The sequence below is a fragment of the Tinamus guttatus genome, unplaced genomic scaffold, assembly GCF_059628265.1.
Source record: "Tinamus guttatus ecotype Peru unplaced genomic scaffold, ASM5962826v1 Tinamus_guttatus_pri_ptg000459l, whole genome shotgun sequence".
In the NCBI taxonomy this organism is placed as follows: Eukaryota; Metazoa; Chordata; class Aves; order Tinamiformes; family Tinamidae; genus Tinamus; species Tinamus guttatus.
In genome coordinates, this window is record NW_028288993.1 from 8,621,511 (window position 1) to 8,635,355 (window position 13,845).

General features: G+C 39.9%; 1 protein-coding gene across 1 annotated transcript in view; it reads left to right on the plus strand.

Moving 5' to 3' along the window:
• TMEM132D (transmembrane protein 132D) overlaps nucleotides 1–13,845 on the plus strand; it is a 209,190-nt gene that overhangs the window by 128,799 nt on the left and 66,546 nt on the right. Inside the window, exon 4 of the mRNA XM_088532496.1 lies at nucleotides 3,993–4,176. Coding sequence (XP_088388622.1) covers nucleotides 3,993–4,176 — 184 coding nt within the window. The remainder of the gene's footprint in view (nucleotides 1–3,992; nucleotides 4,177–13,845) is intronic.

Sequence of the window (13,845 nt, forward strand, 5' to 3'; positions counted from 1 at the left end):
GAACTGATTCACTTTGACCACCCCTCACCTCAGCTGGAATGAGTGCCGTGGGTCTTTGGATTTGTCCATGCTAACCTTACTAACTGAGGAACCTCCCATATCATAGCTGTCCCCGTAAGCGCTGCGGTGCTCCCGACAGCGATCGTGGTTTTAGCGTTGGTGAAAATAAGCTGCCAACAGGCTATTGCGTGAGAGCCACTGTGAGATGTTTGCCTACCTGGAGAGGATTGGGCAGTGGGACATTTCAAGCGAGTTCCCAATAGGAATTTTACTGCTGAAGACAGAGATGAGCTCAAATGAGCTCCAGAAGCTCGATGGGAGCAAACGTGACATGCACAGGGAATGAAGGTGGTGTTGATGAGCAGGATCTGTGCCCATCCTAGCAAGGGACCCTGACCTAAAAGAAAAGCCACAAACGCTTTTAGTGTGGCTAACCTCTGATAATGAATTTTATTTGTGCAATTTTCTCCATTTATGTTTTTTTAACGGTATTTTCTGAGGGGTTAAGTGTCAAGTGGTATTCCATAAGTGTGCAAAGAATAAGAGATTGATTCCTCCCCTGCATTATCCATCCAAATTAACTCTCACTGAAGCTTGGCCAGTTCTCTGGGTCTTCTGCTGTGCTGGAGATCGATACACAGCCTTTCTGTCTTCAGCTACCCAAGAGACACCCCACTCCAGGCAAAGCTTTGGGGATGTTTCGCAAGCTCTTATGTAGATTTGACATTCTTTCCCTCCCTGTGTCCCTCTTCCTTTTTCCTCTTCCTTTTTATTCACATAGGTGACTTTTTGAGTTCTGTATTGAGAGATACCAGTTGTGAAATACAGCTAAGAAAGGTCTCTATCACTGAAAACCAGGGGCACAAATCCATGGGAATTGTACAGGGAAGAATCTTCAGGGTAGTGATGAGTAAAGTTCAAATAATGTAATTAAACAGAAGTTCCTGACCTAGTGTTGACAGCCTGGGCATTCTTTTAGGTCATGGAATACTTTAGCATTTTTTCTATACACCTTTGGTAGCAGTAATGAGATTCTTATTGATTTTGAGGAGCTTTGTGACCTTGTTGGTTAGATGTACCTAGTATTGCTAAGATGAATGGGTTCAAATATTTTCAATCAAAATCATGCTTAGTAGCAAAGTGCCTTTTTACTTTCCTACAAGAAATGCTTCATTAAAGTACCAGTTTTAAAGAACAGATTAAAAGAAAACTCTTCCAGTGGTTCAGAGCTACTGTAGCTTAAGAAAATAAGGACCATGCTCATGTTTAAGGGTGATACTTCCCAGTCAGATTGCATCTCTAAGGCAAAGTATGATTAGAGGCTTCCCTGAAGCTCTGCCTTCCCTCCCCAGATGCGTTTGTGGAGATGCCTTTCCAGGAGCCTGTCTCATAAAGGAGAATGAGAACACGCTGCATTTGAACTACATCCCCTGTAGGTCATTGCTACAATTCCCCCAAAAAGAAACACAAAAATGCATCACCAAAACATTTTGGGATCCAGCAAAAAAAAACTTGTTACTATTCAAATTTTTTCCAAAGATTACATTTTGCTTGGGATTTTTTTTTAAATTGTCTCTCTAGCAAACCCTTACATAAAACCCTTACAAAATAACCCCTTACATCAGTTCCTAAAGTGCAACTGTCCGTTTTCAGCTGGTCTTGATCTTTTGGCAGTTCAGAGAGATTCTAGAGAGGAGAAGCACTTGAGATGAGAATAACATAAAGAAATAGAAGAAGACAAAATTTTCTGTTCTTCCTCTCCAGCTCTAACCATCTCACTTCCCTCCTCCCATCTTACCCATTCCCTTTTACTTGTCTTTTGTTTTGCTATGGAACAGGCTGCCCAGAGAGGTTGTGGAGTCTCCTTCTCTGGAGATCTTCAAAACCCGCTTGGACGCAGTCCTGTGCCACGTGCTCTAGGTGACCCTGCGTGTGCAGGGGGTTGGACTAGATGATCTCTAGAGGTCCCTTCCAACCTTGAGCATTCTATGGCCTAAGGACATTTCTCCTAATCCCAACATATCTGGAAAAGTTGTGGTCAATTCCCTTTCCCAGCAATTATTTTGTAGCTGCCTTCCTTGCAGTCCCATTGTGTGCAGCAGTGACTCCAGCCTGGGCCAGGACCACCGATACTGCAGTGATAGCCTGAGCAAAGGCACCCTGTGAGGAAGCACAAAACCAGGGCTCGCTCTATGAAGATTAAATTATCTGAGCACAGAAACTGCGATAGCTCCCACTGCAAAAACAGGATCACTGCCAGGTATTTATAGGTAACGCATTGCAAGTTCCTGTTCGTACAATGAAGGTAACTGAGTTTCAATAGTTGCAGCTGCATAAAGCAGTTTTCTGATCCTACCTAGGTCAGCATGAAATAAGGCTGCACCATTTTGGAAATTGGACTCTTTTTTCTGACAAAAAATGCGAAAATGAACACAATGTGCTCCCTTTTGGAAACACCTTGGAAACAAGAGGTGCCTTTTAAATTCCATCCAGGACAGCAAGGACTGAGTAGCTCCATTAAAACCCAAGCCTTAAAGATGATCTGATTAAACTATTCAAACAGCAGCTTTGGATAAAGCCCTGGATTTACTCAGAATGATAAAATGTCTGAGTATTTTGGTGAAAATCCCAAATTGCGGCTGTTTTTATAACCAGTTGCTGTAAAAAATATGGCTAGTTTCAGCTCTTGTTCCACATGAGTTAGGAAAAATGGGGTGAGATTTGGATGCATTTTTCATGTTTCTCTAACAGATTACCAGCAATAGTTTCTTTTCCTACTCTCTGTGCTTGCCACCAGCAGTGACCCTTTGGCACTGTCCCTTTCCTTCTCTTTTGGGTATTATTCCTCAGTCTGAAAGAAATTCAGCTCTTCCTTTCTCCTCTCCACAAACACTGAGGGTCCTTCTGGCCTTCAGCGCTTCCACGTGTCATTCCCAAAGTCCCCTGCCTTTTGGCACTGCTAGGGATTTCTGCACTCCTCAACAACTTTGCAGTATATCACAAAGTACTTTGATGTCTCTATAAATGCCACTGGCCTAGAGAGCTCCCTTTGCCAAGATACACAGCAGAAACTTTACTGCATTGCTTTCTATAGAGTAGCTGATTTTACAGCAAGCTTTACAGGAATTGCACCTTTGAGCCCCTTTCTTACCTTCTCTTTTTAAATTTCTACTTTATTCGTGTACTCATGTTTCCATTTGACTGCGGTTTACCTGCTCAGTAAATTCCAACCTTACAGAAAGGATAACATATAAAGGCAAAGCAGTATTAACACGGTAACCTGGGAAATCACAAATTGTAACATTTCTACTTTTCTTGTGTTTTTTACTCCCAAATCCTGGCAGGTTTGGCCAATAATAAGTAACCCAGTTTTGTAACTCTCCCTCCCCCCAAGAAGTAAAAAATATTATTCCCAGTTTAATAAATGGCAAAACTGAGCTTCAGACCGACATTCACAGTAACATAGCAGCAGAGCTAAAGACTGGTTCTATTTTCCTCACCCTGCCCTTCTTCACTGACCCCAGCCTGAGCCCGACCTCTGTTCCATGACTCTCTCTTTTAAAAGCAGATGATGCTTTTAATGGGGTAATTTCACATTTCAGGAGTGATTCCCTTTAGATTTTCTCATATGTTACTTTAACAGGAAGAAAAACAGTTTGCTCAGTAATGAGAGAGGCTTGGAGTTGGTTTTTTGGGCTGTGCAATTAACTGTCTTGTAGCTTTACCTTGATCTGCTTTTGTTTCTCTCTCTGTACAACCATGCTGTCCTTAGCAGTCTGTTTTACAGCACGTTGCTAAGTCAGTTGAACGTATGGGAATTGCTCTGAGATCTTAAGTTAAATGCAAATGATTAATTCAGTATTAAATCCATCATCCCACCAAATCATCTCTTTGGAAGAGTCTTAATCCAATGTTTTATTAATATAAAAGCAATTTTATTGCTGGCTCATCAGTCATGTGAACGGAAATTTCCTTTTCTTTCTTTCTTCTAGTGCGGATGGCCCTTCCTCTGAAATCATGCAGATTGATTTTGAAATTGAAGACCTCACTGACCCACCGGGGACCCAACTCATCACATGGCAGGTAGAATATCCCGGCGATACAACATCTGATCTCGGCATCTCCAAGATCTACGTAAGCCAGAAGGACCTGGTAGGAGTTCTCCCTTTGGCTATGGTAAGAAATTATTTGGCATTCCGCAAGTTTTCAGTATTGCATTACGACTCTGGAGCCTGACAGATGCTAGTGATCTGCCTGAGGGAGAAGGGGGTACTACCATGAGCAAATAGATTCTAACTTCTCAAATTCATCCCATTTACTGATCAATGTGTGCATGAGGGCAAACTACAAGTAGTCAAAAAAGGCCCAGTTTTGCTTTCTTTGACCAGTACACTGACTACTTGAGGGCAGAAACCACATTGGTGCCGTTTCCCCTATTCAGACCTCACTCCCGATGTTGCATGGAATGGTATCCTTAAACACAGTTTGGTGTTGTATGTATCTTATTTGAATCACAAACAGTTTTACATTTTTTTCTAGTGTTTAAGCACTTCCCGAATCCAAAGTTTTAATGTTTTTGAATTCTGTCTCTGCATTAATCTGAGAGTGAAAGGAGAAATAAAAGTCATGGCATGACTTTTGAATAATTTTTAATTACCCATGGAACAAAAAATACAGTATAAGGCCCCTGGTTCTTTGTTCAGCTTTAGTCTTTTCTAAAAAAAGTTCCAGGTTCCAAGTAGAAAAGTTTTTTTCCTGAGTTTTCTCTTCCCTCCCCTCATATATTTCTTACAGGCCTGTCTGAAAGGCTGACTGCCCTGTTTTTGCTCTTGGGCCATCTGTCAGAAAATATTGACACTTTATTATTTAGCACTGAAAGCAAAACAAAAATCAATCTCAAATCACTTAAAAAAACATAACCTGGATGGTTGCCTACTGATAGTTAATTATGCCATTACTGAAGGCTAAAGGGGGTTGTCTGCACTTTCAACTACACAGAGCTTATAAAGGCAGTTATAATTTAGCCACTTTAAAAATACTCAGATTTTGTGATGCTTTATTTCACCAAGAAGTATTTTGGTCTTTTTTTAATGGTTCTTGTTTCACTACTAATGGATATATCACATTTGAGACAGGCGTCTCCGCTTGAAATTGTGGCTAACAAAGTGTTGGGTTTTCAAGCCCTGTGTTTCTCGTGGCTCTTTTCACGGCCTGGTTGTTGCTATTGAGCAGTGTGTGATCTCCACCGCATTGCTGGAGGAGAGGAGGATTTCAGCGTGCAGACTGGGCTCTGCTGGGCTGTTACACATGCTCTGGAGGATGGAGGCTAAGGGGCTACGTGTGACCTGACTTGCACAATCTGTTTTGTTTTTGCAATATTGTTTTTTTGTTTCACTCCACCCGTTTAATGATAAAACTGTCTTACTAACAATTCCAATGGTTGCAGAAAACACTGGTTCATCTCCCATGATCCTACTAAGAAATGTAGTTGTCAAGTAGTCCTTAAGAATAGAGATTCTCTCTCTTCATTTCCACTAAAAGATGAAGAAAAACAGCACAATTTCAAGAAGTGCAGAATTCTGCGCTCAAAGGTCATATAAGGTCTATAAAGTTGTCAGCAGGTGACATTTTACCAGCCAACAGGTGTTGGATAATGGGCAACGGAGACAGCAAAGATGAATGACGGGGTCTCCTCATCACTGACGCCCTGGAAATAGTTTTAACCTTCTCTGCATTAACTGGAGTGTCATGGAATGAACTCTGGGGTATCACAAATCTCCAAATATTTGCAGTACCTCACTTTATACTTAGTAAATGATGATTCAGGTGCAGACCTTTCAATATACATAACTTTGATTAGCTTGGTACTCCAGATTTCTCCATGACCTTGTCAGAGCCAGTTTGTAATTTTTAAATTTAAAAATTTTAAAGTGAAAAATATTCTTTTAGCTAGGACAAACCACAACAAAAGCAGTATGATATGGTTGGTCTGTTTCTGGATTGGAGTTAATTTGGGTTGGTGTTGCTGGGTTTCTTTGTGGAACATGTAATTTCATGTTTTAAAGCACCAAACAGAAAAGCTGTTGAATTATTTCAATTACAAGTTAAATTTTCAAAAGAACAACTTTACTGCTTTAACGTTAGACAGAGTTTTGTTTTCTGATGGACTGACACATACCACCTCTGAACCATCTTTGTATTCTGTAGTCTTCTGCGATAACAACTATGGTTTTGTAAATTGCAAAGCAGAATATTGGTCAATTTGGAGCCTCTGCTATCTCTTTGTAAGTTACAAAATGTTACAATGGAAAGATGTAGATATCAATATCAAGATGCTCTGGAAATGCAACAGAAGGTAGCTTCTGCTAAAGTTATTAGGATACCTGATGCAATCACCTTGCTTTTCTCCAGTGCATAATTTTTTCCTATGGCATATTAGTATTCCAGCTTTTGAGGCTCCTGCAGGGCACTTCACCAATATCAGCAACACAAACCACAGCAGAACATCTAGGATATTAATGAGAAAAGCTGTGCGTTGTACTTTATAGATGTGGGGGTACCATAAAATTTGAAATTTCTGACACTTTAATAACCTCTTTTCTAATTTTAAAGACTAACGCTCTCTAAAACCCATCTCAGTGAGCTGTGCATGGGCCCCAAGCCTGCCCTTATTAATGGAATGGGACAGGCCTGGGAGGAGTCTTGTTTAATTTGAGAACATTGTGAGAGCCTTGCTTTGAGCACCTGCTTGGGTATTGGCCATGCATGATCCTTTCCCTTAAGCCTGATGAAATGCAGGCAGAGATATTTATCCAGGGTTATAAAAAGTTATTGACCTTTTACCATGATTGCTTTGCAGTGCCTCTTATAGCCATTAGAAATGTCTCCCTTGTTGACAGAAGCTAAAACACCCTCTAAAGCGGTGGATGATGTAGATATTTGTAAAGCACAATGTTCTTGGCCAGATCCTGCTGTCTCCCATGGGTTCCTTGCACAGCCACCTGTCACCCCCTCCCATGCCACTGCCAGCCCTGTCACCAGGGATCTGTGGCCAAGGACCTGCATGAGAACATGCTGAGTGGCCTAGGGCCTCTGGAAGCAACAAGAACTTTATCCGGAGAGAGAAGCCTGGACATGGAAGGCCAGGGAATCTCTCCACAATGAGTGAGTAGGGAAAGACTTGTATCTATTTCAGGCTTTGTTGTCAACTAATACACCTTAACTGTCTCTAAACTTCCTTCTCTTGAAATTCATCATTAATAGGATATCTACTTAGGCACAAAATGTCAACACATCTTAAGACGTTTGAACCAGGCATGAAAAGGCATGTGGGCCATTTGTCCCTTACCATCCTGGAACATGCTAAGCTGCTGAGGTTTTGTGAGCTGAGCACTGGCCGTGTGGTGTGACAGCCAGGGAAAAGACAGTCATGAATTTCCTAGGAATATAACATTATTTTTTACTGCCATATTAAAGAATCAGCTTTCAGTTCCTCTTGCTGGCATTTCTTTCCCATTTTATTTCCCTCTTGTTTCATTAAGTAATGAATGGCACAAGTTTAATCACTCAAATTGTACGTTTGCTGCTATCGATTATCATTGGTTTTTACACATTCTGTCAGCTCTTCCATAATTGTGGTGTTCACCTTTTCTTGAACCTTAATGATTAGGTGAGGATGAGAGACACAAGAGTTTCGTAGTCATTTGTGTACACACAAGATAATCTCTATTGAGAAAGGCAAAGGGCAGATCTGACATGCTGGTAAATGGATAACTGCAAATCTGTTCTGTAAATAATAATAGGAAAAATGGTGAATAATAAAATACCTGGGATGGTTCTTAACCGAACCAGCTCTTAATCTCTAAATTGTTGTCTTCCCTGTGTGTATATGCCTGAAACCTTTTCTGCCTCTGGCTTCTATTTAACAATGATAAGGCACAAGGGCAAAATGAATGCTGCATAAAATCCATTGATGGAGATGTTGCTCTGAAGGTTGAAAAATCTCTTATTATTGTAGTCCTTTACCTAGAAAATACTCTATTTTTACTTTCCTGCAAAATACAGAACAAAAGCATCTGCAGCATCCTCAGTGTCACTTCAGAAATTTCATGAAAATGTTGCAGATTCCTCACCTTAGGTTTTCAAAGAAGGAAACCGTAAGTCTTTCTGAGTCTGCAGAAATTGGGACTGGGGACTGGGGTGCTTTGTACGATTGTAGGATTAACATTTCAGAGTTGATAATTCAGCCTTGTTTTTGACCAGAGAATCTTGGTAATTAAATAACCTGTCAGGCAGGACATCTTGCTGGGCACTAGGGCTGAATTAGGAGGTTTCGCCTTTCTCAGGGACTAGCAGGACAAGCTCTCGTTGGGCCTCATTTAGCTTCATGCTCATATGACCACTGAGTGTCTGTCTGTCCTTCCTACTGAGTACACACTTGCAATCTCGTCAACATGAACCTAAAGCTGGGTGAACCATCACCACCCTAAGAAAAGTCCACAAACACTCAGCTGTCTTTCTGCAGAGGAAGACTGTTTCCATGCAGATCAAACTGACCTATTTTTTAAGCTGTCATGAAATTCGTTGCAGCAAACTTGGGTGAGCTGTCTTCCTGATGCAGGCGATGTGTGGGGTTACTAACCCCCTTTCCTTCTAAACTAGCACCACTGTTTTTGCAACGCTTGTATCACCACAACTGCTGTTATATAAACACAACTGCAATATTTATTTTACAAGATCAAGTGAATAAATAGGTGTAAAAAAGTGTTGACTTTATTTTGGGGGCAGAAATATTTTGGAGGTATAGCATGTTGCAAACTTCAAATTTAAGTTTGTATTTTGGGAATAGATGTGTTTTGGTATATCCCATGAAAACCCAGACTCCCATTGGAGATGGTCATGTTCATGACTTCAAACCCAATGAATGCATTTTGGCTTCTGAGTAGTTATATTTATGGCAGTCTAATTAAATAAATTATATTCAAAATCCAAACAACCATATAACATTATAACTTTTAGATAATTTATTGTTTTGTCTTATTCTTGATGTTATTTATGAAAAATTAACAAAAATGCTGACAGGAAGTAAACTGTTTTACATATCAGCAACATAAGAAGCTGGAGAAATAGAGCAAATAAACTGCTGTTGCAAAGGGAATATCCATTACAGAGAAAGCATTTCATTATTAAAATAATTTCTAATAATTACAGGAATCAGCTGCCATGCAGTGCTAGTCACTGTAGGATTTTAAAAATGCTTGCAGTGTGAATGCCCTCATGAATATATTTATCTGAATCATTTCATTTTTAGTTAGTGCTGTTTCTGTTCTGGTAGAACCTGGATATCAAGCTCAGACTGAGACAACATTGTCCTCAGTGTGTGCAAATACTTTTCAAATTGTAGCCTTACGTGTATGATATAGATGATATAAATGACCAACTGATTAAAATGCTGCTGACTAATTGAACTGATTAAACTGCTGCTGACTATGCCCAGCCTGGATCTCACTTGGTAGCCAAGAGCAAGATCGCACCAGCCAGAATCAGCTGCCCAGCTCAGCTTTAACACTGAGTGTTTCTGAAAACTTCCACTGATACTCAGCTTTACAAAAAAGATGTCTAGATAATAGATAAAAGCTTTTACCCTCCTAATTCATGGTTTTAAATTACAGTTAAAATATTGAATGAGCAGTTCTGAAAAGAAACCTTTTAAATCAAAATGATATCAGCTATCTACAATCTTTTTCATAAGTATTGCTTCCTAAAATTAGGTAGATCTTCTTACTCTTTGTATGGAGAGGCAATTAAAGAAACATTGCCCACTGAAATCTGAAGAAGGCTTCCAACCATCAGTTTAGTGACAACCACTTAAGCTGTCTATTCTTAAGTCACTATTGTTGTTCATTTTAAATGAGCAAATCCTTCTTTTTGATATTTATCCTTACCCCTCGAGGTCTGCTTAGAGAGAGTAGCACACATAGCAGTCAGGGTAGCACACGTGGTAATTTGGGTTTTTTTTATACAATGACACGGATCATCCTGGGATCAAATGCTGTGTTCTCATCCCCTCTTGCTCTGAAGAGTTGAAGAGCTCTTAACTGATGGCTGAATCTTGTCTTTAGCCCTTCTGATTGGACTTTGCACTGTGCCTTACTGTATTTCATTCCATTTTTATTTCCTGAATCCTTGATTTTATCAGGTTGTTCTTATTTAGCCCAAATTTCAGTATTGCCAATGCATCACAAACTGATATCATTAGCAAACTGCAGCAGTAGGCTCTTGCTTCTTGTTTGTTTTTAAAAGCAAGAAATAAAATCTGACTCAAAGCTAACTCTAGAACAAGGTTGCATTAGCTCAGAGGAACAGGTTGTCTTACTCTTAGTCTCTGAGTTCTGCCTGTCTTCAAAAGTTAACTACTGGGATTTGTTCTCTGTGATTCAGGCAACTTCAGCAGCAAGGACTTTGTATTCCTTGTGTGATGCATGAGTCAGATTAGATTCTATTTCACATTCTAATGACTGTAATGAGCCTGTACAGCTATTAGAAGAAAATGTTTCAGACAGTAAACAGAAAACAAATAATCTGTTATGTTTCAGAAACTAATTGAATCACAGGTGTCTGAAGCTAAGAGATGTTTGTCCCATATGGAGATGTCAATTATTTCTACCTTTTCAGGGTATCTGATACTGGTATCCATCTGTGACCCCAGTAATGCACCAGGCAGCTGAGTGGTTCTGTCTGTTGTGGCAATTCTGGTATTCCTACATGACTCTGATCACGAAGAAAATATACTCAATTGCAAGAAGGCTAATTGTATAAGGTTATTTTCCAATTAGGATTGCCCTTTAAAAATGGCTTGGTTTGGTCTTTGACTTATTATTATATTGTTATTATTTTTATTGTTCTAAACTCTGGCCTTGCTCTGGCAGACTTATATTGTGTAAATACCAACAAACTGACAGATGTGTGAGTCACTAGCAGAGCATTTTGTTTCACATACAAAGAAATGAGAAAATAATGCATGTACTTGGCAATCAAAGATGTTTGCTTTCTGCCTTATCTCCACAATACAACAAATGCCTTTTTTATTATTATTTTTTTTCCTTCCAGAATTAATGAAGACACTGGTGGCCTTACCATTTGAAATAACAAGTAATAGCTCTTGTACCTTTGGAATGAGGCATTTCACTGACCCATTGAGTTGAGCAAGCACTGAAATAGCAACTGCATTCACTGCAATGTCAATGCAGGCGTTTTGCTACACAAATTTGCAAGCAATACAAACCATCAAGTGGTTTTGCCACTTAAACTCACTCTGCCCATCATAACTAGAGTGCCATGGAAAAGGATCTTGTTGTTGTTGTTCCTGGGGTTTAAGACAGGAGGTTAGAAATCTTGTTTTTGAATTGGGAGCTGCAGTTGCTAGCTGACTAACACTGTAATCACCTGTAATAATAGCAGGCAACAGTCACCCCGTTTTTGTCTGAGTGGGAGAATGAGTAATGAGGACTTGGTCTGGCTGCCGGCAAAGCCGCTGGCAGCGACACAATTTGATGTGGAGCATCAAAAATTGTGTCCCCTAGGGGAGCAGGAACAAACACAGGGATATTTTTTCTTATGAATTAAAGCCTAAGAAAAATGGGTTTGTGTAGCAGCTGCTGTTCTTTCATAAGCATGAGCTGCATATGGTTTTCTGGACAAGATGTGTGTGGTTGAACTGGCTTGAGACAAGCACAATCCTTTAGTCCCATCAGGCTTTCTGTGTTGTTTTGTTCTGAAGCTGCTGAAATACTACGAGATTTAGAAGGACCAGGAAAAACACGGAATTTAGAGCAAGTTCCATGCAGAACTAGTTTGTGCTTCAGTGTACACAAGGATGGAAAGGCCTGGCTAAACCATCACTATTCTACTCCAGCTTCATACCATTGCTATTAAAAGTGCTGTGAGTTTATAACAGGAGTATTTTGGTGGTGAGTTGACTTCTCAGAATGAAGTATTCATAAATATTTGATAATTTAGATTTTTGGTTGGCTCAATTTAAGGCAGCTGGAGGAGATCTTCTTTTAGTAGATAAAACCTTTGCTTGATTTTAAGAGCAAGATGTTTTTAGATGTTTCTTATTGTGTACCCAGAATCAGGAAACAATTGCTGAAAATCTTTCATCATCTAGTTTGGGTTACTTTTCCAGTACCCATACATCTGCTACTAACAAGACTCAGTTATATTAAAGACATTTCAAAAAGTTTCTTTTTATTCCCTTTTTCAACCATGGATGATGTTTGCTTACTTATATCGATATACAGTCAGACTGAGTTTATAGAAAACAGATTACTGCCTTCTGTTCTTCTTTTGTTTCATGTCATGTTTCATTCACAGGATTTTGTAACACATTGCTGCCTTACAAGGGTAGTAAATATTGCAAAGAAATCTTTATTCTCACAGCTAAATGGTTTTTGCTGAAAAAATCATAGGAAGTATTCTTCTGTGCTTAGATTTGTCAAATGCGGTTGCATTAGGATTCAGAGTTTACAGTGATTTCAGTACATTTCTTTAAGTGTATCCTTGTGTCCCTTCTGCCCCTTCACTGCCCATTTTCATCAGAGATCTCTCTAAAGAGCAGTTAGGATCAGCAGATAATTTAGGTTGGAAGGCACCTCCAGAGGTGCCTCTACCTCCCTGCTCAGAGACCTGGTTGCTCAGGGCCATGTCCAACCAAGTCTTGAATGCTTCCAAGGATGAAGATCCTACAACTCCTCTGTCAACCTGTTCCAGTATTTGATGACTCCCACAGCAAAATAACTTTTTTCTTGTTATGCCTAACTGGAATTTCCCATGTTCTAGCTTGTGTCTCTTGTCCCATTGCCATGCTCCTCCAAGAAGGGTCTGTCTCCATCTTCTCCGAATTCTCTAATCCGGGAGTTGTAGATGGCAGCAAGGTCTTCCCTGATCTTCTTGAGGCTGAATGAGCCCATCTCTCCTCACCTCCTCTCAGATGCTCTGTGATCCAGCCCTTAAACAGGTTGGTGGCTCTTTCTTTCCTGGACACTTGCCAGCATGTCAGTACCCTTGGCTTGACTTACAGTCTTGGTTTGTTCCCCACCTCCTTATAGTTGGGGTTTTGAAAAGATTTTCCACTATTGACATAATGAAAGGGAAGTTGCCTTAATTTGTTCCCTTCAGAGTGATGATCTGAATAAATTCTATCTCAAAAATAAGCAGCAAATATCATGTTTCTGAACTAGATCCATCAGCATTACAGTACTGCTTGAACCAAGTAGTCAAGTATTCCTGTTTTCCATTTCTTGATGTTGCTTTTCATGTGTTCTGTGGTTTTTAGGTAGTGCTTTTTTTTTCTTTTTTTTTTTTCCAAGGATTAAAGCTTTTGAAATTATTTATTTACAAGCTATGAAAACCTCCCCAAAATGGATTTTAACAAGTGTGTAATTGGATAATTTGACAACTAGTAAGCTGAAGCCCCAGAGATCAGGAATTACACTTTGCTGCAGAATAGTCGTTCTTCATGTAGAATTAATTTGATTTCCTCTAGATTACAAATAGCAAGAAGAGTAGTCAATTAAAATAATTATTCTGTGAGTTTCCCATCCTGCTTTTAATTGCCAGCCGGTGTTATTCCGAATGCCTTTGCTTTGGTGAGATGTCCTCGGGGCAGGAAGCCAGGGAGGGCATGGGGGATTCTGGATTAAATGCTGGTCCAGGAGCAACAAGCATCTGAGTGGGGAATTAGGCTCTGCTTTTGGAATGATGGTTATCCATGGAATCTGCAAACCCTTGGGCTGCGGGAGATGGGGAGCCAATGCCTTGTCTTCCAGAGGCATTGCCAAATGA